Source organism: Castor canadensis, chromosome 13 (genome assembly GCF_047511655.1).
Source record: "Castor canadensis chromosome 13, mCasCan1.hap1v2, whole genome shotgun sequence".
Lineage (NCBI taxonomy): Eukaryota > Metazoa > Chordata > Mammalia > Rodentia > Castoridae > Castor > Castor canadensis.
The window spans coordinates 13,965,240-13,989,031 of record NC_133398.1 but is presented as its reverse complement, the minus strand read 5'-3'; the positions used below and the strand labels follow the sequence as shown (position 1 = coordinate 13,989,031).

The window sequence follows — 23,792 nt, the reverse complement described above, 5'->3', positions numbered from 1 at the left end:
TTCAGTGTAGCCAGGGTCAGCATTGCACAGACTTTGAGTCTGAGTATATAAATGCACATAAAATTAATATGGAGAGAAAGGTTTCCCAAGAGTAAGTAATGAACAGCTTTCAATTTTCACTGTCTGTGTATTTTCATTAGTTTTTATAACAAACACCTTTGAAGGGTTTTTTGTTTTGAGCTTGAACTCAGGGCCTACACCTTAAGCCACTCCACCAGCCCTTTTTTGTGGTGGGTTTTTTCAAGATAGGATCTCGAAGAACTATTTGCCTGAGCTGGCTTTGAACCATGATCCTCTTGATCTCTGCCTCCTGAATAGCTAGGATTTCAGGTGTGAGCCACTGGTGCCTGGCTACCTTTGTAGTTTTAAAGCATATAGTTCTGTGTGAATGACTCAAAGTTTTCTAAATAACTGTCTACCTATCTGGTGGCAACTTTAATGTCTTCCAAGTTTTACCTACAGGCCATATTATTATAGTTGCAGGGATCTTCCTTTCCCCATACCCTTTCCTTAAGTAATATGAAAAATTTATATCTGATTGAGTCAATTAAAATATTTCATTTTATTTTCTTCTTCCAGAATCCATTTTGTACCAATGTGATCTGACAACATTCCTCAACATTCACATAAAATACGAAATTATTACATCTCCACCTTGTTTTAATAAACTCATTCTGCAATTACTTACATCCCACATTAAATGTCTCAAAATGAATGTGAAGAAAAGTCCACCACTGTGTTGGTGGCTCATCATTTTGAGAGTGATATTTTAGTGCTAAAGTATATCAGGTTCTAATTTTCTAAGGAATATGACAAAATGATGCTTTTAAATTGAGAAACATGAAGGACCATAAAATTATGTTGCTTCTCTAAGAAGTTTATAAAACTTAAAACTCCATGAGAGTTTGACAAGCTTAATATCAGAAGGCCTTTCAATATGGAAATCCCAGCAGTATTCTGGTGATAAGATTTTAGTGGGTTTATGGAGAAAGAAATACTTATTTAAGTGGCTTTCATCATGCCACACTGCTTCAATGTTATTTTTCTTGTCATTCATGATTCCTTTGGCACACTCCTTGACAATATCAAGAACTTGAATGGTTGTGCCACCAAAAACAGCAGCATGGTAATAAAAGTCTCCTTTACCCCTAGGTATATAAGCTTCTGATATCTGTCTTCTTTCATAAGGTAAATTTGTAATATTAGCTTTATACCAATAAGCATGTAACTGAGCTACTGACTCTCCCAGCGTTTCCAAACCATAATTTGTTCTGAAGACTTGATCCACATCCATACAGAAGAGGTAGTCAACCTCATACTGGATGTGGTCCGCAATGTGTTCACTGATAGTCTTCATGCGCATCATACTGACATCTTGCCATCTCTTCTCGCGCTTAATTTCAAAAACTTTGAACACGCAAAGGCGCCGCAAAGGCCTCCAAGACATTTTGGAGAAGTTATCTACCATGACATAAATGATGACTTTCTGGTCAACCATAAAAAATTTATCAGCAGATTTCAAAAAGTGGGGCAAGTAGAATGGAAGATACCTGTGAAATAAATGAAAGCGCCCTTAACGCAGAGAAACTAAAGCAGATACCTTAAAAGCAACTGAGGCCAATAGGAAAAGGGGAACAGGAACTAGAGAAAAGGTGAGATCAAAAAGAATTAACCTAGAAGGTAACACACACGCACAGGAAATCAATGTGAGTCAATGCCCTGTGTAGCTATCCTTATCTCAACTAGCAAAAACCCTTGTCCCTTCCTGTTATTGCTTATACTCTCTCTACAACAAAATTAGAAATAAGGGCAAAATAGTTTCTGCTGGGTATTGAGGGAGTGGGGGGGAGAGGGAGGGGGCGGAGTGGGTGGTAAGGGAGGGAGTGGGGGCAGGGGGGAGAAATGAACCAAGTCTTGTATGCATATATGAATAATGAAAGAAAAAAAATTAATGAACGTGATTTAAGTTTATTCTTCTTATATTTTAGTAGAACACATACTAATTCCGTGGACATAGCTTATCCAATACTACTACTAAGCAACCAAATATTAGATATTATCTTTTATTATCATTAATTGTACAAAGTGTGTGTCATGACATTCTCATATTTTCATACAATGTACTTTGACCATAACCTCTCTTCCCCTCAGCCTTTCTTTTCCCCTCCCTTCTTCCCTGTTCCCTTTCCCTGATTGACCAACTATCTCCTTTACCTCCTGTTTTTAAAATCTAGATTACGTATGTATCATTCTGGATCTGGGTTATTTTGCTTAACCTGATGATCTCTTGCTCCATCCATTTCCCTGCAAATAAAATAATTTTGGTCGTATTTATAGCTGAATAAAGCTCCTTTGTGTATATATACCACACTTTCATTATCCATTCTTTTTTTGTTGGACACCTAATCTGTTTCCATACTTTGGCTATTACTGCAACAAACGTAGGTGTTCAGGTATTTCTATTGTATTCTTAGATTACTTCAGGTATATACCCAGGAATGGTATAAGTTGGCTTGTCTGGTTGTTCTGTTTTTTAGTTTTTAGAGGAAACTCCATACTGTTTCCCATAGTGATTGAATTAATTTACCTTCCCATTAACAGTGCATAAGGGTTCACTTTCCCCCCTGCATCCTTGCCAGCACTTGATTGCTTCCTTGGTGATAGCCATTCTGACCGTGGTGAGATGGAATCTCAGTGTTATTTTTATTTGCATTTTCTTTGTAACTACGGATGTTGAACGTTTCCTCATTTAGAACTATGTTGGCTGTAGGCTTGAAATATATATCCTTTATTATGCTAAGGTACATTGGTTCTATCCCTGGTTTCTTCAGGGATTTTATCATGAAGGGAGTTTGAATTTTGTCAAAGGCTAAAACCTTCACCTGTTAAGATGATCATGTGACTTTTGTCCTTTTTCTGATTATGTGTTGTATTACTTTTACTGATTTGTATATAGGAAACAATTTTTGTCTCCCTGGAATGAAGCCAACTTTATCATGATGTTTGATCTTTTTGAGGTGGTGTTACATTTGGTTTGCAAATATTTTATTGAGAATTTTTGCATCTATGTTCAGTAAGGAAATTGGTCTGTAATTTTCTTTTTTCATTGGGTCCTTAATCTGATTTTGTTATCCAGGTAACACTGGCATCATAGAATGAGGTTTGTAGTATTCCTTTCTTTTCTATTTCATGGAATAGTTTGAGGAGCATTAGTGAATTAAGTAATGAGTCTGCCGGGTCCTGTACTTTTTTCTTGGGAGATTCTATTACTGCTTCAATCTCATTGCTGATTATAGACCTGTTTAAGTGGTGTATATCCTCTTGGTTCAGTTTTGGTGGGTCATATGCATCTAGAATGTATTCATCTAGATGTTCTAGTTTATTGGAATATAACTTTTTTAACTATTCCCTAATGATACTATGTATTTCATTGGTATTGATTGTGCTATTTCCTTTTTCATTTCTAATATTATTAATTTGGATCTTTCCTTTCTTTTGATTTATTTGGCTAAGGATTTGTCAATCTTGTTTATTTTTTGAAGAACTGTGTGTTTGTTTCACTTATTCTTTGTATCATTCTTTTAGTCTCCATTTCATTCATTTCTGCCCTGATCTTCATCATTTCTTTCCATCTACTGATTTGGGGTTGGGCTTGTTTTTGTTTTTCTAAGAGTTTGATTGCATCTGCAGGTTATTTATTGGAGAGATCTCTGGTTTTTCAATGTAGGCACTTAAAGCTATAAGTTTTTCTCTCAGCACTGCCTTTGTTGTATCTCAAAGGTTCTGATAAGTGTATTTTCATTTTCATTTGATTCTAGAAGTTGTTGTTTCTACCCTTATTTCTTTGATGACCCACTGATTATTCAAAAATGTATTATTTCATTTCTATGTGTTTGTATGTTTCGTGTGGTTTCTCTTGCTATTGATTTCTGCTTTCTCTTACTGTTGTAATCTGATGAAATACAAGATGTTATTTCCATTTTCTTATATTTGTTAAGACTTGCTTTATGTTTTAAGATATGGTTTATTTTGAGAAACTTCCATGGCTTGTTAAAAGCAATGTTTATTCTGAAGCTGTTAGGTAGAATATTTGGTACATGTCTGTTAAGTCCCTTTGATCTAATGTTCTTTGTTGATTTTTATCTGGATGACTTACCTATTGAGGCGAGTGTGGTATTGAAGTCACCCACTATTACTGTGATGAGGACTATCTGGATTTTATGTCCAGTAGTGTTTGTTTTATGAAATTGAGTGTATTGAAATTTGGTGCATATATGTTAACAATGTTATAACCTCCTGATCAACTGTTCCCTTTATCAATATGAAGCACTCTTTGTCTATTTTGACTAATTTTGGTTTTAAGTCCACTTTATCAGATAAAAGTATAGCTGCTCTTGCTTGCTTTCAGGCAATATGTTTTTTAATATGTATAAGAAAAGTATCTTTTTAATCTTTTCACTTTAAGCCAGTGTTTGTCTTTGCCAGTGAGGCATATCTATTGTAGGCCACAAGTAGTTGGGTCTTGTTTTTTAATACAATCTTCCAGTTTATGTCTTTTGATTAGAGAATTGAGACCATTAACATTCAGAGTTATTATTGAAAGTATGTATTAATTCTTTCATTTTGTTTTTATAGTGCTTGATTTTTTCCCTAATCCTTATTCATTTATCTACTCAGCTTGTAAGATTTCTTCCCATATTTTCATGATTGTCTTTATCTTCCTTGTAAAAGTAGGATTCCTTTAAGTATCTTCTACTGTGCTGGCTTAATAATCATGAATTCCTTTAGTTTTTGTTTATCATGGAAGGTTTTTATTACTTCTTTAATTATAAAGGATAGCTTTGCTGGGTATAGCAATCTAGTCTAGAAGTTATTTTTTTTTTCAGGAATCGGGATACATCATGCCATGCCTTCCTGACTTTTAAAATATATGTTGAGAAATCTGTTATTCTGATGAGTTTGCTGTTGTGTATGACTTGGCACTTCCGTGTTGCAGCTTTCAATAGTCTTATTTAACTATAATATGATATGACAAAGTTATTTTCCAGTCTTATCTGTTTGTTGTCCTAAAAGAATCCTGCAGCTGGGATGACCATTTCTTTCTCAAGATTTGGAGAAATTTCTGCTATTATTTTATTTAATATATTTTCTAGACCTTTAGTTTGCACTTTTTATTATATGACTATGATTCACAGGTTTGTTCTTTTAATGGTGTCCCAGAGGTCTTGCATGTTCCATCATCATATGGAATATGGAATAAGGGATATGATGACATCATCATATTTCTTATCAGTTTTGTCTTTATCTTTATCTGAAGGTTCTAACTCATCTACCTTACCTTCAAGCCCTGATCTTCTACTTTCAATTTGATCCAGTATATTAGCAAGACTTTCAACTTTGAGTTAGTTTCTCATTTCCAGAATTTTCATTTGACTTTTTTAGGATTTCTATGTCTTTATTGAATTCCTGTTTCTTATCCTGCCTTGTTTTCCTCATTTCATTCAGCTGTTTATTTGTATTATTTTATATTTTATTCAGGCATTTATTCTTGTCCTCTTTAACTTCACTGGTCATGCTTATTGCTCTTTTAAATTTTTTTTGAAATTTGTGTCTACTTCACTATCTTTCAAGTCCTTTATTATGGGATTATTGACTTTTGGAGGAGGAGTCAGGTTACCTTGTTTTTTCATATTCTTGTATTTCTGCATTGGGATTGTGCATCTGAGGTCAAGTCATTTAAATCACCTGTAGTCTCTCAGATAAAGTATTCTCAATGTTCAGGTGTGACTGAGTAGCAGCTGAGTTGATGTGCATTTTCTCACTACTGAACTGGAAGTATATCTCAGCAATAACAAAATCACCAGTTCAAAACCAAAACAGATATTTAAATGAATTAAAAACAATTGAGAACATCATCTACACCCCCCACTAAGGTTATATACAAAAGAACTAGGATTGTTATAAGGTATAATAGGGGTTTAAAAATCATTACTATACTGTGTACAGTAAAAAGAAGGAAGAGTAGGAAAGGAAAAAGAAGAAAGATGGGGAGAAGCAGGTGAAGTATATGGGATGATGGTATGTGAAATAATAGTGTGTAAGAATAAGCTTTAATTATTGTGGAGAAAGGCAATATAGTCAGGGAATGAAAAAATGATAGAAAAAAATTAAAAATAACAAAAAAGAAATAGAAAAATAGAAGTCAGTACCCCTTCCTTGTTAGGGAGGAGTGTGTATACTAGCTGGGTTCCATCAGTACAGCAAGTGTTCTCCTCTGATCTCTGGCCCTGAGTGTTGAGTGAGTTCAACTGTTGTATTCACTCCTGGTTCCCCTTTGGGCCTGAAATTGCCCATGATTCACCTCTGGATGCAACCTGGTACAGTGTTCAGTGGTTAGTTCAGGCTCTAAGCCTAGGTCAGCAGCTGAAGAGGAACAAGGTAGGGCCTGTGGAGTAGCAGCAATTCATAGGGCTGGGCTGCTCCACAAGTGCCACAACTATGGCCCACTGTAGCAGTTCTAATGAGAATTAGATGGTTCCAAGCATGTGTGGCAGCAGCTGGGAAGGTGGAGCTGTGTGCAGATAGTGGGCCAAGGTGCATTTTGCTAAGTTCACTCACTCCCATGGCCTATGCCTTGTCCTGTATGAGGAACCTAATGGCAGCTCCAGCTTGTCCTCAGTGAGGTTCGTCATCTTTCACCTAACCCTCTGGGTTGGATGTTTCATATGCAAAACGGCACATGGCTAGCCCTTTTCACACAAATACACTGGGATATGGGTCTAAGATGGATGAGGTTCATGCCACAGAGTTTGCCATTTTGGGTTCCACTGAGAAAACTTTTTCCTTTGTTCCTTTAATAGATCTAGAATTCAATATTTCTTGATTTCCTCTGGTCACTATTTTTTTTTAAAGTGGTGCCCTCTCCTGTTTTTCTAAATTGTTCATCTTTCCTTGTAGTCATGTACCTGAGTTTTTATTTTAGGTTTGTGGAAATGTATAAATGTGGTGGGTGTCTATAATCTGCCATCTTGGAGAGCCCATCTATTCTCTTTAAATGTAGGTATTTATAGTTTTTTGGACACTGCTTTTGCTACATCCCATAAATTTTAATATGTTGTGTTTTCTCATTCTTCTTAAGGTATTTTCTAATTTTCCTTGTGATTTCTTCTTTGATGTCTTAGCTATTTAAGAGTGCATTGTTGAATTTCCACATATTTGTGAAGTTTCCAGATTTTTTTCCTATAATTGATTTTTTATTTCATTCTAGTATGGTCACAGAAGAAGCTTGGTTTAATTTCAATTTTTATAATTTATTATAATGTTTGTGGTCTAAATATGCTCTATCCTGGAGACTGTTCAGTGTGCACTTGAGAAAAATCTATATTTCTTGACTGGACTGTTTTATGTGTTCTTTATTTCACTAAATGTATGTATTAGAAAAGAAACCATATAAAGAAAAAAACAGAGTTGTTGATAAATCTGTTGAAAAAGTCACTGACCTTGGTCAAAGATAGTGGCTATGAATAGATTTCTCTCTGCTAAGCAACACCACCAACATGAACTGATACATCTAAGTAAATGGATATCACCAGGGTCCATTTATCATCTCTAGATAAGAGATTGCAGGGTTTTTCTTTTCAGAACTGTTCACTCTATTTTGGACATTCTAGTTTACATTATGAGGTTTGTAAGTGTATACATCCAGTATGATGTCTTCCCTATATTTGGTACACATTTTATGTCTAGCAAATAATCTTCAAAGTTACATTTATTTGAAGTAATTCTTAGTGTCATTGAACTTAAAGCCTCTGTTTTCTTTTTATCACATTTGTTGTTTTCATAGGATTTCAAGTGATAGATCAGTGCAATAGCTCTGCTCTTCCATCTGTAAATAGAAATATTTCATTGCAATTATTTTTCTTTTTTTAGGAGTCAACCTTAGTGGTTTTGATTTTCTATTTGGTTAGCACTTTGGCAGAAACTGGATTTAAGTACTGGATTATTTTAGGGACTCTCTTTTTTACATTATGCTTATTGGTCAGAAATTGTAACATGTAAAAATTTTACTGCAGACAGTTGCAGTTACTTTGTTTTGTTATATATTGATCCTGTGAAAGATCAATAAACATAATTAAGTAGGTTTATCTGAAAGTAGCTTATGACTTGGGAAATGCACAGGAGGGAGGAAACTATTGGGTCAATCTAGTATAGAGACAATTACAGTTATAACAGAAGCATAAGCTTATATTAAAATGATTGGTCATAGGCCTAGAAAATCAAGTTAATATTGAGAGAGGATTGTAAAAATCAGATAATAGAAAAGAAACTGAGGGGTTGGTATGCTTTTTGTATGGACCAAGTGGTGATGATATGTAGAATTACATAGGAATTGGCCTGGATAGAATAATTATTGAATGAAATTATGAAGTACTTCAGTAGATTACCTACTGTTTTCTACAACAAAAAGCCTGAATGTAAAAGAAATTTGACATAATTTCTTACCTTCCCACAGCAAACACAATCAACCCCACAGTAATGTCATGATTTGCATAATACTTTTCCAAGACTAGCTCATTGTAAGTCCCATGCCACACAACTGGAGCTGACCATTCGGTAGTAGTTCTCAGGTTCATATATGTCAAGTTCTTTCTATGTCTGTAAAAAAGACAGAATTTTTAAAAATTAGCATATTTTGTACAAAGTAAGACACTTGTTATGTCCATAAATGCATATAATGTACTTTGATCATGTTCACCCTCTCTATTACTTGGAAAGACAGAATTTTTAATAAAATATGTTTTAATAAAATAGCAGGAAATCTTGCTAATGCTTAAAGCCTTGGATCTGAATGCAGCATCTTGATACATATAACCTTGATGTCAAATGACGTCTTGATGTTAGATCTACCTTGATGGTTATGATAAAACTGGAGAAGAAGCATATCACAAATTGACAGATTATTACAAAAGTATACTTGCAGATTAGTTATGTTGTGATTCTAAGAACTTTGAAGACACATAGTTGAAATGTCTCCCCACATCTATAGTAATAATTTCTATTATATCCAGCCCTAATCTCGGGGTCTTAGGTTTTTTGACACTGATAATTTTCAAAGCATATTTTTTAAATGAATTTCCTAGTTTTTGTAATCTGAAATGCTGCCAGTGCTAATATTGCTATATACTGTCAATAACAACTTTTTCAGAATTATGGTTTAGAGCAATCAAGTAAATGTTAAGTAGGAATAGGAAAGCTTTGTGGGGTTTTAAAATAAAATTATTCTTGCCCCCAATTCCCTCCCCAATATGGCAGTGGTACTGAAGTCACCTGTCCATATTTCCCGTATGGGTGACTGGTTCTGAAGGAAGAAGAGTGGACCTTATTCTTAAGGAATTATGTTTGTCTATCTTGGCCTGTCTGAGGGTTTTCTGAGTGAATGACATAAAGCACTTTGCTTTGTTGCATCTAGCTCAGATGACTCTCAAAGTAGAAATGTGGCTAAGGTAGATAAGGGAAAGGTGTTCCTTGAATACCTGGTAAAAAGAAATAAGTGCCTGCCACCCTGCAAAACGCTGTAGTTGAGGCAAACACTACCCATGCTGAAAGCCTAAGAGGAACATCTGGGAAGAGAGTTACTTTGGAAAATAAGGGCTTTGATAGCTGCTCAGTATATAACAGGGAATTTAGAAATTTATGCAGATGCCCAAGAGCAGGATACACACTCAGAAAAGACCTGAACTTCCACCTCTGATGTAAATCTCAGTCTTAGGCTCAGTGCAAGTAGGAAGTTAAGGCTAAGACACACTTGTAAACAGGTGGGCTTAATAAGCATTGAAGGTTGGCCGAAACAAAGCCAATGTGCAGACTAAAGGTCCTGTTAAAAATTTTTTTCTCTTCTCTTCTCTTCTCTTCTCTTGTCTTCTCCCCTTCCCCTCTCTCCCTCCTCCTCCTCCTCCTCGTCCTCCTCCTCCTCCTCCTCTCCACTTCATTCTTTTCTGGCCTTTCTTTATTCTCTTTTCATTTCATTTCTATCTTCCTCTCTATTTCTCACCCTCCCTCTTTTTATTCCATCCATCTTTCTTTAGTTTCCTTCCTTTTTTCTTTCTCATTTCTTTCCCTCTTACTCCATCTTCTTTTTTCTTCATTCTCCTTTTCTTCTACCTTTCCTTGAGTTTAGTGAATTCTGACAACCACTAGCTGACCACAAGTAAAAGGAACAGTCACAGAGCCCAACAATGGAAAAATAATCTTTTTAAATGGTTTTAAAAAGTGCTAATCAAACAAAACTATAAGTACAGAACTTGAGAGAGGGCAAAGAATGTAATTTGCAAAGAGACCACAATATGTTAATCAAAATATCCATTTTGACAAAAAATTATGAAGCATAAAAAGAAACAAGAAAGTATGACCCTTTCACAAGAAAAAATACTGTCTCCAAGAAAGGCATCTCTCAGACATTGTATTTACTAGACAAAGATTTTTAACCAACTCTTTTAAATATATATATATAGTCAAAGAACTAAAATTAATTATAGACAAATATTCACATGCAAAGTTTTTCAGCATTAATAGTAATCAAGAAAAGAAGTACAATGGGAATTGAATTTTATTTACATTCTTTTTAAATGATTATATAGTTTTTTCCCCATTGTGCAATTGTTCCATATATTACCACCTTGAATTATTAGGCTATGCCTTACTTGTTTTGTCAGTGATGCTGACACAGCATCCCAGGGATGCTGTGCCCGTTACTAAGCTGTTGTTTTTCGTAACTAAACCCACAACACTATATTCTGCTTTATTTTCCTGGGGCTGGAACTCTGCCAACCCTGTTTCTCCTTTGCCAACTGGTGCACTGTTATTAGGCTCTACAGTGGGCACTGAGGGAAAATTGCAAGGCTGGAGGAAGAAACTTGCCCTTTCCTGTGTTCTATGGGCTTTTTGTCTGCTTCCTGTTCCTGCAGGTCTCATCCCAGCAATGCTTCCTCACCCCAACAATAGCAGTTCCTTCCCAGAGCAGCATTTAAAATCAGTTTTCAAGTTTTTCAATATCTATAAAGTCAGCCTCTTTGTGGCTCTCCTTAGAAGTCTGGATCCCAGCCCCTACAGGCCTCCATGGTGCTCTTGGGGAGCAGTTAAAGCTCCCCAAGTTGCTACTTTGTCTAAAATCTAATCATTTCAGCCTCTTCCTTTTGTTTCTTCAGCCCTAGTGGAAACAGCTCCTCTAGTTGTTACCTCCATGATACCTCCGAGTTCCCTTTTCAGTCTTTTCATTACCCTGTTAAGAACTTCACATGAATTAATATTCATTATATTGAATTCTCTGCCTGGATAATTGGTATGCTTTCTGTGCCCTGATTAGCTCTGAACAATTGTTATGCTATAAGGATGAGCCATGGATCATGAGCCAGTTATGATCTTCACCTGGATGTCTCTTACCAAAGTTTTAATTAAGGAAATTCCTTTAAGCCTATAGCATTGGTGTGAAAGACAGGCAGGTAGAGTGAGAAAATGGAAATAGAAAGGCCAGAGCGAGGCTGTTGCGCTGAAGCATGGTGAATGCAGAGAGTCCCACTTGGGACTGCTTCTCTCATTGGTGAATGAGGAGATCAACCAAATGACCTCAGGTATCCTGCCTTACACTTCTGATCTGTCACTGTTCTAGGACCTTGAATTTGTGTAATTTAAACTCTTAAACATGAGGGATATATACCTTGGCCACTACTTATTTTTTTAGTCAGAGATCCACCTCCTCTTTAACATTCTGAATCCTGGTAGTAGTATCATTGTCATCTACTAGCATTTATGCATTAACCTCACATATACAAGAGCTACATTCTTACCTGGGAAGGAACCAGTCTGACAGCTGTAATTTGTGGGTTTTCTGAGACCTAAAAGAAAAAAATAATGCAGTCATATTATATATCTTAATAGAGTTTAAGATAATTATCATCAAATCATGGTCTGTATTATAATTTTTCGAAATACAATGTAAAAGCAATAAGGAGAAAAACAATGGTGAACTTTGATGGTAGTAGGCCAAGGTTATGGAAGACTGAATCCTGGCTCCTGGCTCCTGGTAATGCATTTCCCCTATCCAGTTCCCATCCTGCTATCACAGATGCACTCTGCCAGTCTGCTCGTAGGTTCCCAGAATTCTGACCTTAATTACATCCAACATGTGTTTGTAAAATTGCCCTGGCTTACCTTGCCTGAATAAACCAAGAACTCATGGGTACTTCATTGCCCTCCAACCCATTTTGTCCTCAAAGAAGAGGTCATAGCATATTTGTAAATAAAGACTTACCAGCACTGGTACATTCTCAGTAGTTTCTTTGAGCTTAAGACAAATGAAAAGCATTGTGTTACTTTTTTTTGTTCTAAATTTCTTTTTTTTTTCATTTTTCTTTTATTATTCATATGTGCATACAAGGCTTGGTTCATTTCTCCCCCCTGCCCCCACCCCCTCCCTTACCACCCACTCCGCCCCCTCCCTCTCCCTCCACCTCAATACCCAGCAGAAACTATTTTGCCCTTATTTCTAATTTTGTTGTAGAGAGAGTATAAGCAATAATAGGAAGGAACAAGGGGTTTTGCTGGTTGAGATAAGGATAGCTATACAGGGCATTGACTCACATTGATTTCCTGTGCATGGGTGTTACCTTCTAGGTTAATTCTTTTTGATCTAACCTTTTCTCTAGTACCTGTTCCCCTTTTCCTATTGGCCTCAGTTGCTTTAAGGTATCTGCTTTAGTTTCTCTGCGTTAAGAGCAACAAATGCTAGCTAGTTTTTTAGGTGTCTTACCTATCCTCATCCCTTCCTTGTGTGCTCTCGCTTTTATCATGTCCTCATAGTCCAATCCCCTTGTTGTGTTTGCCCTTGATCTAATGTCCACATATGAGGGAGAACATACGATTTTTGGTGTTTTGGGCCAGGCTAACCTCACTCAGAATGATGTTCTCCAATTCCATCCATTTACCAGCGAATGATAACATTTCGTTCTTCTTCATGGCTGCATAAAATTCCATTGTGTATAGATACCACATTTTCTTAATCCATTTGTCAGTGCTGGGGCATCTTGGCTGTTTCCATAACTTGGCTATTGTGAATAGTGCCTCAATAAACAAGGATGTGCAGGTGCCTCTGGAGTAACAGTCTTTTGGGTATATCCCCAAGAGTGGTATTGCTGGATCAAATGGTAGATCAATGTCCAGCTTTTTAAGTAGCCTCCAAATTTTTTTCCAGAGTGGTTGTACTAGTCTACATTCCCACCAACAGTGTAAGAGGGTTCCTTTTTCCCCGCATCCTCGCCAACACCTGTTGTTGGTGGTGTTGCTGATGATGGCTATTCTAACAGGGGTGAGGTGGAATCTTAGCGTGGTTTTAATTTGCATTTCCTTTATTGCTAGAGATGGTGAGCATTTTTTCATGTGTTTTCTTGCCATTTGAATTTCTTCTTTTGAGAAAGTTCTGTTTAGTTCACGTGCCCATTTCTTTATTGGTTCATTAGTTTTGGGAGAATTTAGTTTTTTTAAGTTCCCTGTATATTCTGGTTATCAGTCCTTTGTCTGATGTATAGTTGGCAAATATTTTCTCCCACTCTGTGGGTGTTCTCTTCAGTTTAGAGACCATTTCTTTTGATGAACAGAAGCTTTTTAGTTTTATGAGGTCCCATTTATCTATGCTATCTCTTAGTTGCTGTACTGCTGGGGTTTCATTGAGAAAGTTCTTACCTATACCTACTAACTCCAGAGTATTTCCTACTCTTTCTTGTATCAACTTAAGAGTTTGGGGTCTGATATTAAGATCCTTGATCCATTTTGAGTTATCTTGGTATAGGGTGATATACATGGATCTAGTTTCAGTTTTTTTCAGACTGCTAACCAGTTTTCCCAGCAGTTTTTGTTGAAGAGGCTGCTATTTCTCCATCGTATATTTTTAGCTCCTTTGTCAAAGATAAGTTGCTTATAGTTGTGTGGCTTCATATCTGGGTCCTCTGCATTGTGTTACTTTTAAATGCATATAAAGGGTTTCTACACATAAGATGACTAGAGTAGAGCTGGATATGGTACTCATGCCTATAATCCTAGCTACTCAGGATGCAGAGATCAAAAGGATCAGTTCAAAGCCAATCCAGACAGAAAGTTCACTGGAACTCATCTCATCCAATAAAAGTTACCCATGGTGACTTGTCATCCCAGCTGTGAAAGAAGTACAAATAGGCTGGCCCAGGCATAAACACAACTCTATTTAATAGAGAAATAACTAAAGCAAAAGGGGCTGGGGTGTGGCTAAGGTGGTAGAGCACCTGCCTAGCAAGCACAAAACTGAATTCAAACCCTGCCCCCCCATGACTAGAGCTAGAATCCTCAATCCAGCTATTATCTAATATCAAATATACTATGTGCCAACTTATAAAGATACACCAATAAACATGGTAAAACTCATTAAATTGGGCCTCAGATGCTATATATTAAGGGATTTGTTTTGTTTGCTTGCTTGTTTTCTTGCCATGCTGGTGATTGAACACAGGCCCTTGTACATGCTATGCAAGCGCTCTACCCCTGAGTTATATCTTCAGTTCTTTGTTGTATCTTAAAAAACATGTCTACAAGCTAATTCTTGGAGACATAAATAAATGAGAAGCTTACTTAATATCATTTAGAACTAATTTGTTAATTTCTGATAAAACTTTGTAGTTGTCTCAAATTTGTGGAAGGTAAATACAATATATAGTACCTGCAGTCACCAACAGTAGGGCTTTTTCTTAAAGATGTCACCTATATCCAAATGGCAGTTTCTCTGGGACTCATTGCCATCTCCTACTCCATTTCCTCATACATATGGCCTACAAAAATTATTTTTAGTATTGATCCCATTATTAAAAAAAAGGATTTGAATGCTGTGGCCATAGTTATGCTGATATATTTGAGTATCATTTATATATATTGGGGCATATTTTGATTGATATATTCAGATGCCAGTTGATCCAAGGGGTAAATATCTATTACCTTTTGACATACCAGATTCTTACCAAATATAAGAATAAAACATTCATTAAGTTTTTATAGTCACCTGAAATGATACTCCATATGAAAGGCCCACAGAAAAAATATAATCAATAATAATAGAATTTTTTTTCCTTTGTGTATCATTCTTCTCCTGGGAGGAAAAAGAAACCGATGAAAATAGATTAAATAGAATACAATGCATACAGAGCCAGCTGTGGGAAATCCAGCCTCTCTGTGATTTAAAGTAGATGATTTAATAGACATTGACTAGCAATTAAGGAACTGCTGATTTTTGAATGTCTACATGAAAACAGAGCCGAGTCAGTGGATACACTTGGGTTGTTTCTTAGAACACCTGCTTTTCTAAAAAAGTCTTAGAACATTAGCTGGTCTGAGCTGGACTTAATGCAAAAGAGCTTATAACCTTCATCTGTGTTTTCTAAATTACAAAGGGCTTTATCTACAGAAAAGAAATGTAAAAATTCCACTTCCCAGACAAACTTCATGGGGTGGAGTGTCAGTTAAAATGGATACTTAGGAAAATACTTACCTGGACTCTGAAGAGTTGCAAACTTATGAAGGGGGTTAGTTATTTTTCATCACACAGCATTATGTAGGTGATTACTCCAGGAAAGGTAAGAAGACTGATACAGTAGCATAGAACATACGACCCTTCTCAAAAGTAATTGAATATAAAATAGATTCAGAGCACTGGCTGGAGGCTCAACTATAATTTTTAGGTTATCTTGGCATTGAACTTGGATTTTTAGCCATCAAGGTTATGAAACTCCTTTAGGTTGTTTAATCCACCCAATACAAAATTATCTGTGCTCAGAGAAAGAACTTGTTGTTGCTCAGCTTGGTAGAAATTAAGAACAGTCTCTTACCTATTGTTTTTCTCAGATCATGTAGGAGTTTTATACAGATTCTTCATGGAAACTCTAAACATTTATAATAGTTTGAGAAGATATATGGAGAATTTAAGAGGGCAAACAGTTTTGAAATCTTTGGGAAATACTTCAGTGTATTGGTTCTATGGCCCTGTCAAGTAAAAGGTGTGTTTATTATTTCAGTCTTCTATGAATGATGTCATCAGATTCTTTTGATGATGAAATAATTAGATCATGGTGATCATAACAATTTGTATGTCAGTAGTTTCTTTTTCATTACCAGAGGATTAGATTATGTCCTGTTTTTTTAAAAATGAAAGATCTTTTAAGCTCTCTTGGGGGGTATTTTTAAGCTTTATAATAGAATAAATTTTTAATTGAGGTATAATTTACATGAAATCAAACATGTAATTTAAGTGTACATTTCATTGTGCTTGTTATACATGTAGACGTGTGTGTAACAACCACCTTAGTTTTGATATAAAGTACATCTGTAGGGCCGCAGTAAGTTTCCTTGTGCCCCGTTGAGTTAATACTCTCTTCTATCAGGGAAACCAATGAATAAGAATTCAAAAATGATAAACAAGGACTGACTTTAAAGCAGCTATTATGAAAATATTTAAGGATTTAATAGAAAATGTGGTCAAAATGAATGAACAAGTAGGAATTCTTAACCAAACAATGAAAGTTACAAAAATGATGACCATTCTTGAACAGTAAGAGTGTATATTTGAGAGCTGGATATGGTGTTACTTGGGAGGCTGAGGCAGGAGAGTTGTGAGTTTAAGGCCACCCTGGGTTTCATAGTGAGACCCTGTCTCAGCAACAAATACATATATATCTGAAATTAATATGCTACTAGATGGTCTTACCAATAAATTGGACTCTGAACAATAAAAGGTTGGTGAAATGAAATATAAGTCAATGTGAATCACCTTATATGAAAAGAGAAGAAAGTGGTTGGTAAAACAAACAGAACCTCAGTGACCTATGAGACAGTATCAACCAGCCTAACATGTATATGACTGAATTCTCAGAAATACAGAAAAGAGAAAATGGAGGAGAAAAATTTAAAGAAATTATAGCCAAAATTTTCCCAAATTTAATTTTAAAAAGAATTATACAATAACAGATTCAAGAAGCTTAACAAATCTATAGAAATAAGAGCAAAATAGTTCCTGCTGGGTATTGGGGGGGGGAAGAGGGAGGGGGCGGAGTGGGTGGTAAGGGAGGGGGTGGGGGCAGTGGGGAGAAATGAACCAATCCTTGTATGCACATATGAATAATAAAAGAAAAATGAAAAAAAAAATAAAGATCAGGTTATACTCTAGAAACAGGATAAAAAAAAAAAAGAAGCTTAACAAATCTAAGCAATAAAAATACAAGAAAACCACAGCTAAGGAATCAAGAGGAGATTGTTGTATTTCATGCCAGTCATTCTCAAACTTCACAGCATACTCAAATCATTGGGACTTAAAAATCCCAATATCCCGGTTTGGCCCTGTGCTAATTGAATAGGAATCTTTGGGGTGAGACCCATGTGCAAATATTAGCAGTCCAGGGAATTCCAGAGTACAGCCAAGTTTGAGAACTAGTGCTTTATGCATAACTCCATAAGCTTCTCTGGATTTTGGAGTCAGTGTGCCACCCATGTAAACATCCAGTTCCTCCCTTTTACCTGATAAATGTAAAAGCAGTGACTTCTAGTAGAACCCTGAACAACAGAAAATTCTTCAACTGGTCCAGGTCTTAGGCAAATTACCTTGCCAGTGGACACTTATGACTTGTCAGATTCTACATAGTTCTGCGGGTCTAAATTAGACTGCAATGGTGGATGAAAACCCTAGCTAGCCTTGACAGAAAACTTGCAGCAGAGGCCACTGAATTCCAGAGCAAGGGAACGTCCTTTAGTGTGTGTCGTGCTGTTACAACAAAATACCAGAGGCTGGATCCTTTTTTTTTTTTTTTAAAAAAGATTTATTTAGAGCCCAGTCCTGAAAGTTCAAGAGCATAGCACTAGTATCTGATGCTCAGCTTCTGGTGAGGGCCTCCTGGCAGTTCAACTCAGAACCGTAAGTCAGAAAGGGGACATGGGTTTGTGCACAAGACCATGTGTGTAAGAGAGACCAAGGGGAGAAGTCAGGTTATTTTGTGACAACCCACCCCTATAGCAACCAATCCAGTCCCACAAGCACAAGAACTCACTCCTCAAAGAAAAGAATTAATCCTTCTTAAAGTCCCTGCACCCCTTGACACTGTTACATTGAGGACCAAGCCTCAACCTGAGTTTTGGTGGTGATAAGCCACATTCAATCCATAGCACCCTTTGAGCAGATCATTATCATTTCCCTCTTAAATAGATGTCATTATAGTTTTTCCCTCTGTTTTCCTTTTCTCTCTCATTGACTATAGTATGTTTGGGTATGCACTAAGTTTACCATTTATTTCACAGATTGCTGAACAGTCAGATGAGCTGTCTGCAGGATCAAAATACATGGTTATTATCTGGGTGCTCTAGGAAACCTGGCCCTATGACTCTTTCTGTGGATTCATTGGCCTGCTGTTAGGAGAAGGCTGTGCTGAAGTGGCACAGTGCACTTTTGGATCCTGATGGGAGAGGGTATTTTAGATGTGTGGGAAGAGGTGGTTTATGGCCAGAAGTGAAAGATAAGTGGGAAGTGGTAGATCCTTTTAAATGTTGGATCCCCAATCACATAGACTTGCCTGAGAGCTACCCAGCTAGTGAACCCACTCTAGAGCACAGCTGTTGGGAGCAGGAAAGGATGCTGTGCTATGTGGGTTTTCTGTCCTAGGAATTTAGCTTGGAAGGATGGAGCCTGATAGTCGAGATAGGTTTGTAATTTCAGCTGTTGAAGGTCCTGAGCTTCCCTGATTCTTGTTCATGGTCTTAGTATAGAGATGCAATTGTAAATTTCCATCATCTGATAAAAAATAAAGAATAAAGGGAAGGGCCAGGTGCCAGTGGCTCAGGCCTATAATCCTAGCTATTCAGGAGGCAGAGATCAGGAGAATCATGGTTCAAAGCCAGCCCAGGCAAATAATTCGCGAGACCCTATATTGAAAAAACCCATCACGAAAAAGGGCTGCTGGAGTAACTCAGGGTGTAGGCCTGAGTTCAAATCCCAGTACCAGAAAAAAAAAAAAAGAATAAAGAAAAGAGAGAGGAAGGGAGGGACAGAGAGAACGGAAAGCCTGCCAGGGTTCTAATGGTTGCTGATTTTCATGTGTAATTTCTCTCAACATGCCTATTTCCAGCTACCACAATCATGTTACTGAACACAGTGGGGAAAAACTGTGTATAAGTAGCTCTCGCAAAGCAGAATGAGCCAGCTTCAGCAGACTTCTGCTTTTCAAATCTCCTTTGTCTTCATTGGAACTTTCCAGTATCCTTCCAATAAGCTCCTTTTGGGGTTTAAACAGATCAAACCTGTTTCGGTTCCTTGCAACCGAAATATCTTTAACCAAAACCCTAAGCTCCTATTATTTTGAAGTTATAGAAATTCACTAAAAATACATTCCAACTTTGGCTGATTTTTTAAAAGCATTTGTAGCCATTTTCATTTATATACAGGATTAATACTTATTTCTACAAAAGCGCAGTCTTCACCAGCCCCAGAATGTTCTTAATCACGGTAGCTGCTTAGCACAACTAAGTTATTGTTGTAAATTCCTGCCCTCTAGCGTCCAGTATGGGAATTTCTTTTGTCTTAGCTGTGAATTTTAATGGGGGTGCGCTGGAGTCTCCCAATGTCTCTGAAGGTCCTATTCCCAGGGTTCAGACAGAGGTACGGTGCATACTTGTCTCCCCAATGTTTCTTTCTTTCTTTCTTTTTTATATTTTTAGTCTTTATTTGTGTGCCTTATTCTCCATTCTCTGCCCAAAAAGATCTGACCAAGACTGTCATTGAGAAACAACTTACTAGCTTCCTTTTTAGAGGGGAAGAGTAGATCCTCAGGGATTGAATGATTGCTAGCACCTCAAGAGGACAGGTGAAATAAGATAGGGTCAAAGAACATAGTACATACCAGAACAACACTTAGAATAAAAATATGGGTTTAATGGGATTGAACTTTGAGCACATGATAAAAGCGAGAGCACACAAGGGAGGGGTGAGGATAGGTAAGACACCTAAAAAAATTAGCTAGCATTTGTTGTCCTTAACACAGAGAAACTAAAGCAGATACCTTAAAAGCAACTGAGGCCAATAGGAGAAGGGGAACAGGTACTAGAGAAAAGGTTAGATCAAAAAGAATTAACCTAGAAGGTAACACCCACGCACAGGAAATCAATGTGAATCAACTCCCTGTATAGCTATCCTTATCTCAACCAGCAAAAACCCTTTTTCCTTCCTATTATTGCTTATACTCTCTCTACAACAAAATTAGAGATAAGGGCAAAATAGTTTCTGCTGGGTATTGAGGGGGTGGGGGGGAGAAGAAGGGGGCGGAGTGGGTGGTAAGGGAGGGGGTGGGGGCAGGGGGGAGAAATGACCCAAGCCTTGTATGCACATATGAATAAAAAAAAAATCTGTCACCTCCCTGCTATGCCAATCATCTGTTATCTGTAAGGTGGGATAACAATATATTCTATTCCTTTCCTAGAGCCCAATGTTTCTTTCTTAATGAAGCACAAGAGAACTTAACACCAAAGTTTCTCAACCTTGGAACTAAGGACATTTTGAGTCAGGTATTTCTTTGTTGAGGGGCTGCCCTGTGCATTGTAAGTTGTTGAGTGACATCCCTTTGCCTCTACCCACTGGATGCCTGTAGTCCACATACACGCACGTTATGACAAACAAAAATGCCTCCAAACACTGGCATTGCTAAATGTCCCAAGGATGGGGCAAGCAGGAATGCAATTCCCAAGCTGAGAACCAATGTTCTATGCTGATGAAGCAAATGTATACCACAAATTACTGCCCCTGAAGAAGCACCAAACCCTATAGCTTATGGCACTTAGGTTGGAGCCTAAGCCTGAAACCAAGTTCCCATATTACATATCACAGGAGGAAAGGTTCCAGGTGCCAGACATAAACCTATTCGCTTTTTAAATAGGACAACAGTCAAAAATCAAAAATTAACCTTCTTAAAGAAAAACATTTCTTATGAGGCATGATGGGAGTGAATGCTAATGCATTCATTCACTTGTTTGGTAAATATTTGTTAAGTAGTGCCTCTGAGATAGGTGACATAATAGATGCTGGAGCCAATGCAAAAGCAGATGACAGTCCTGCCTTTGAGGAACTGACAGTCCTCAAAAATTTTTTCAGTTTCAAGTAAGAGAAAGCTTAATTCCAACTGGCTTAAACAATAATGAACTTGTCTGGCTCACACACTTGTAAAGCACACAGCAGGGCAGACCTTAGGTAGAGCTGGGTCCTCTTAAGGTTGTCACCACTAGGTTTCCTTCAGGGTCTCTGCTCTTCCTTCCCTATTGTCAGTTTCATGTTAAGGCTAACCTCCCTCATCTAGAGCTCCCAGAATGATAACCTTCCTTATTTCTAGTAAAACACCTGAAACTCACTTTGTATGGCCTAGTGTAGGTCACCTGCCCACCCCTGAATCAATCATTACCACCAGGAGGATGGAAGATGCCAATGAACTTCGCCTAAATCACTTGCTCCAATCATGGCACCAGTTTCCAGAAAACGCACAGATTTCCTAAAGGAGACCAGATTGCTGGAATAGGGGAGAGAGCCACATATCCTGGGCGAATGTGGGGCAGCCAACCAGAGCCTCAAGTGGTCTTTGCTTCTTTTCACACAGGTTCTTCCAGGTGATTTCATCCAGTCCAAAGCCACAGTACTATTTTTGTGGGTTTCTGTGAAGTCTTTTTTTTTGCAGTACTGGGGTTTGAATTCAGGGCCTACACCTTCAGCCACTCCACCAGACCTTTTTTTGGTGGGGAGAGATGGGTTTTTACAAGATAGGGTCTTGTGAACTATTTGCCCGGCTGGCTTCAAACCATGATTCTCCTGATCTCTGCCTCCGGAGTAGCTAGGATTACAGGCTTGAGCCACCGGCCCCTGGTTTGTGTAAAGTCTTATTGTAGCCTTCTGTGCTGCACACTTGCTGATGCTCCCTCTAAGCCCTCACTCCACCCAACTTCACAGTGATCCCTTCTCTTTTTTCAAAGCTCAGTTGAGAGGCAGGGCTATTTCCACTTCCCCAGACATCCTTTCTCCCTCCATACTCCCTTAGCCATGTACTTACCTATATTTTGTACCTGCTCAGGATCACGGTCCTGCTTCTCCAGCTGTAGGCCAATACCCTTACTCTGAAGCGTTTTCAGGCTGCTCAATTCTTTCTCTGTAACGCCTATCAAAGGAATTGAGAACTTTTGATGCTTACTCCTTCTGTGTCCCCAGATTTCAAAACTAAAATGGTCAAAGTGTGTGTGACAGAGAATGAAAGCAGCAGCCTAAACTCTAAAAGAGCACAGGATTTAGAGTTAGACAGTTGTGGGTTTAAATCCTAGCTCTATACCTTTTCAGATCTGAAGTGTGTTATACGTTCATTCGTTCTATGACTTTTCATGCTTGTGAATATGCTATTATGTCTATGTCATTCACTTATATGGAGCACATTTAATAAATAGCACTCTTAATAAATACTTGTATTGCCAAAGCTGAGGTTCCCATATGGTGGTGACTTTGGCTAGGAGAGATCAAATATGAGTCATTCCAAGAAGGACAAAAATCCAAGCAGGGTGATTTGTGCTTATAATCCCAGCTCTTGGGGAGTACAGGCAGGATGATCATGAATTCAAGGCCAGCCTGGGCTGCATATAGAGACCCTATCCCAAAATTGAAAAATTTAAAAAAGAACAACAAAGAGAAGTCCTTCAGACCTTGAACAAACATTTTCCCTTCCAGCTTCATGTGGTTCCCAGATTCAAAGTAAAGTGGAGGTAGATGTGACTGTCTATCCACCTACCCCCTTGCCTGGTCATGCTTTCCAAGATACTGCTTGTAAGGACTGAGCATGGTGGTACGTGCTTGTAATCTCAGCTATGCAAAAAGCCAAGGCCAGTCAGGCAAAAAGGACAAGACCCTCTCTGAAAAGTAACTAGAGCAAAAAGGGGCAGGGCTCAAGTGTACAGCACATAATCGTTTTTTAAAAAACAGCGAGTACATTGAAACCTATTTAATGCATTAGAAGTGGGAGGTGCGAAGATAATCTAGTTTTTACAATATTCATTCCTATGGCAAAAATTCTCTCTTATAAGGTTCTTCTACAGCTTACCTTTTCCCTGACATGAAACATGGCCCTGATATGTACTATGTCGGCATATTTATCCTTGTGGGGTGCTTGGTTTGAGTCTCAGGTCAGCTGTTTACCAACTGAGTTGCTTAGTTTTTCAGAACCTCACATTCTTTTATAAAAATGGGACTGACTTTCTAATACTCATGCCCTGCTGAATTTTAGCTCTACTCTTTCAGATCTGAGACTTTGACTAAGGGATCCCTACTTACCCCTGTTTAAATATATGTTAAGTGTGTCATACCTTCAGTGCATCTCACTACATTAGCTTGGTTACCTTTAATTTTTATATTATATACTTACCCAGACTTGCTGTAAAAAAGCCAAGCCATTCCCTTCAGCCAGATAAATTCTCCAGATGTTAGGACTAATAATTCCCAGGTATGGTCACAGCATTGCTTTCTTTCTCCCTCTGCCGTGCTGCCCCACCTTGGGCTTTGAGGGAAGCCTTTCCCTGTTGGTTCTTCCACTGGCTGTTAATTATCTCAGTACATTATTTTGGGAAAGTCAATATAAGAATTTATTGTTTTAAAAACTCGGGTATGAACCACAAGTCTGTCCTTTGTAGTACTGTCTTTGAAATAGGACACACATCTTTCAGAAAGG

The 23,792-nt window shown here is 37.6% G+C and overlaps 1 protein-coding gene across 1 annotated transcript; it reads right to left on the bottom strand.

Moving 5' to 3' along the window:
* Nucleotides 1-718: 718 nt before the first annotated feature.
* Nucleotides 719-23,745, bottom strand: LOC109692476 (N-acetyllactosaminide alpha-1,3-galactosyltransferase-like). Its single transcript, XM_020173096.2, has 5 exons — nucleotides 22,137-23,745; nucleotides 12,308-12,340; nucleotides 11,844-11,891; nucleotides 8,503-8,655; nucleotides 719-1,550 (listed from the first exon to the last, which is right to left on the bottom strand). Exons 2-5 carry the CDS (start codon nucleotides 12,319-12,321, stop codon nucleotides 857-859), a joined length of 909 nt encoding a protein of 302 aa, XP_020028685.1. The 5' UTR covers nucleotides 12,322-12,340; nucleotides 22,137-23,745; the 3' UTR covers nucleotides 719-856.
* Nucleotides 23,746-23,792: the final 47 nt, after the last annotated feature.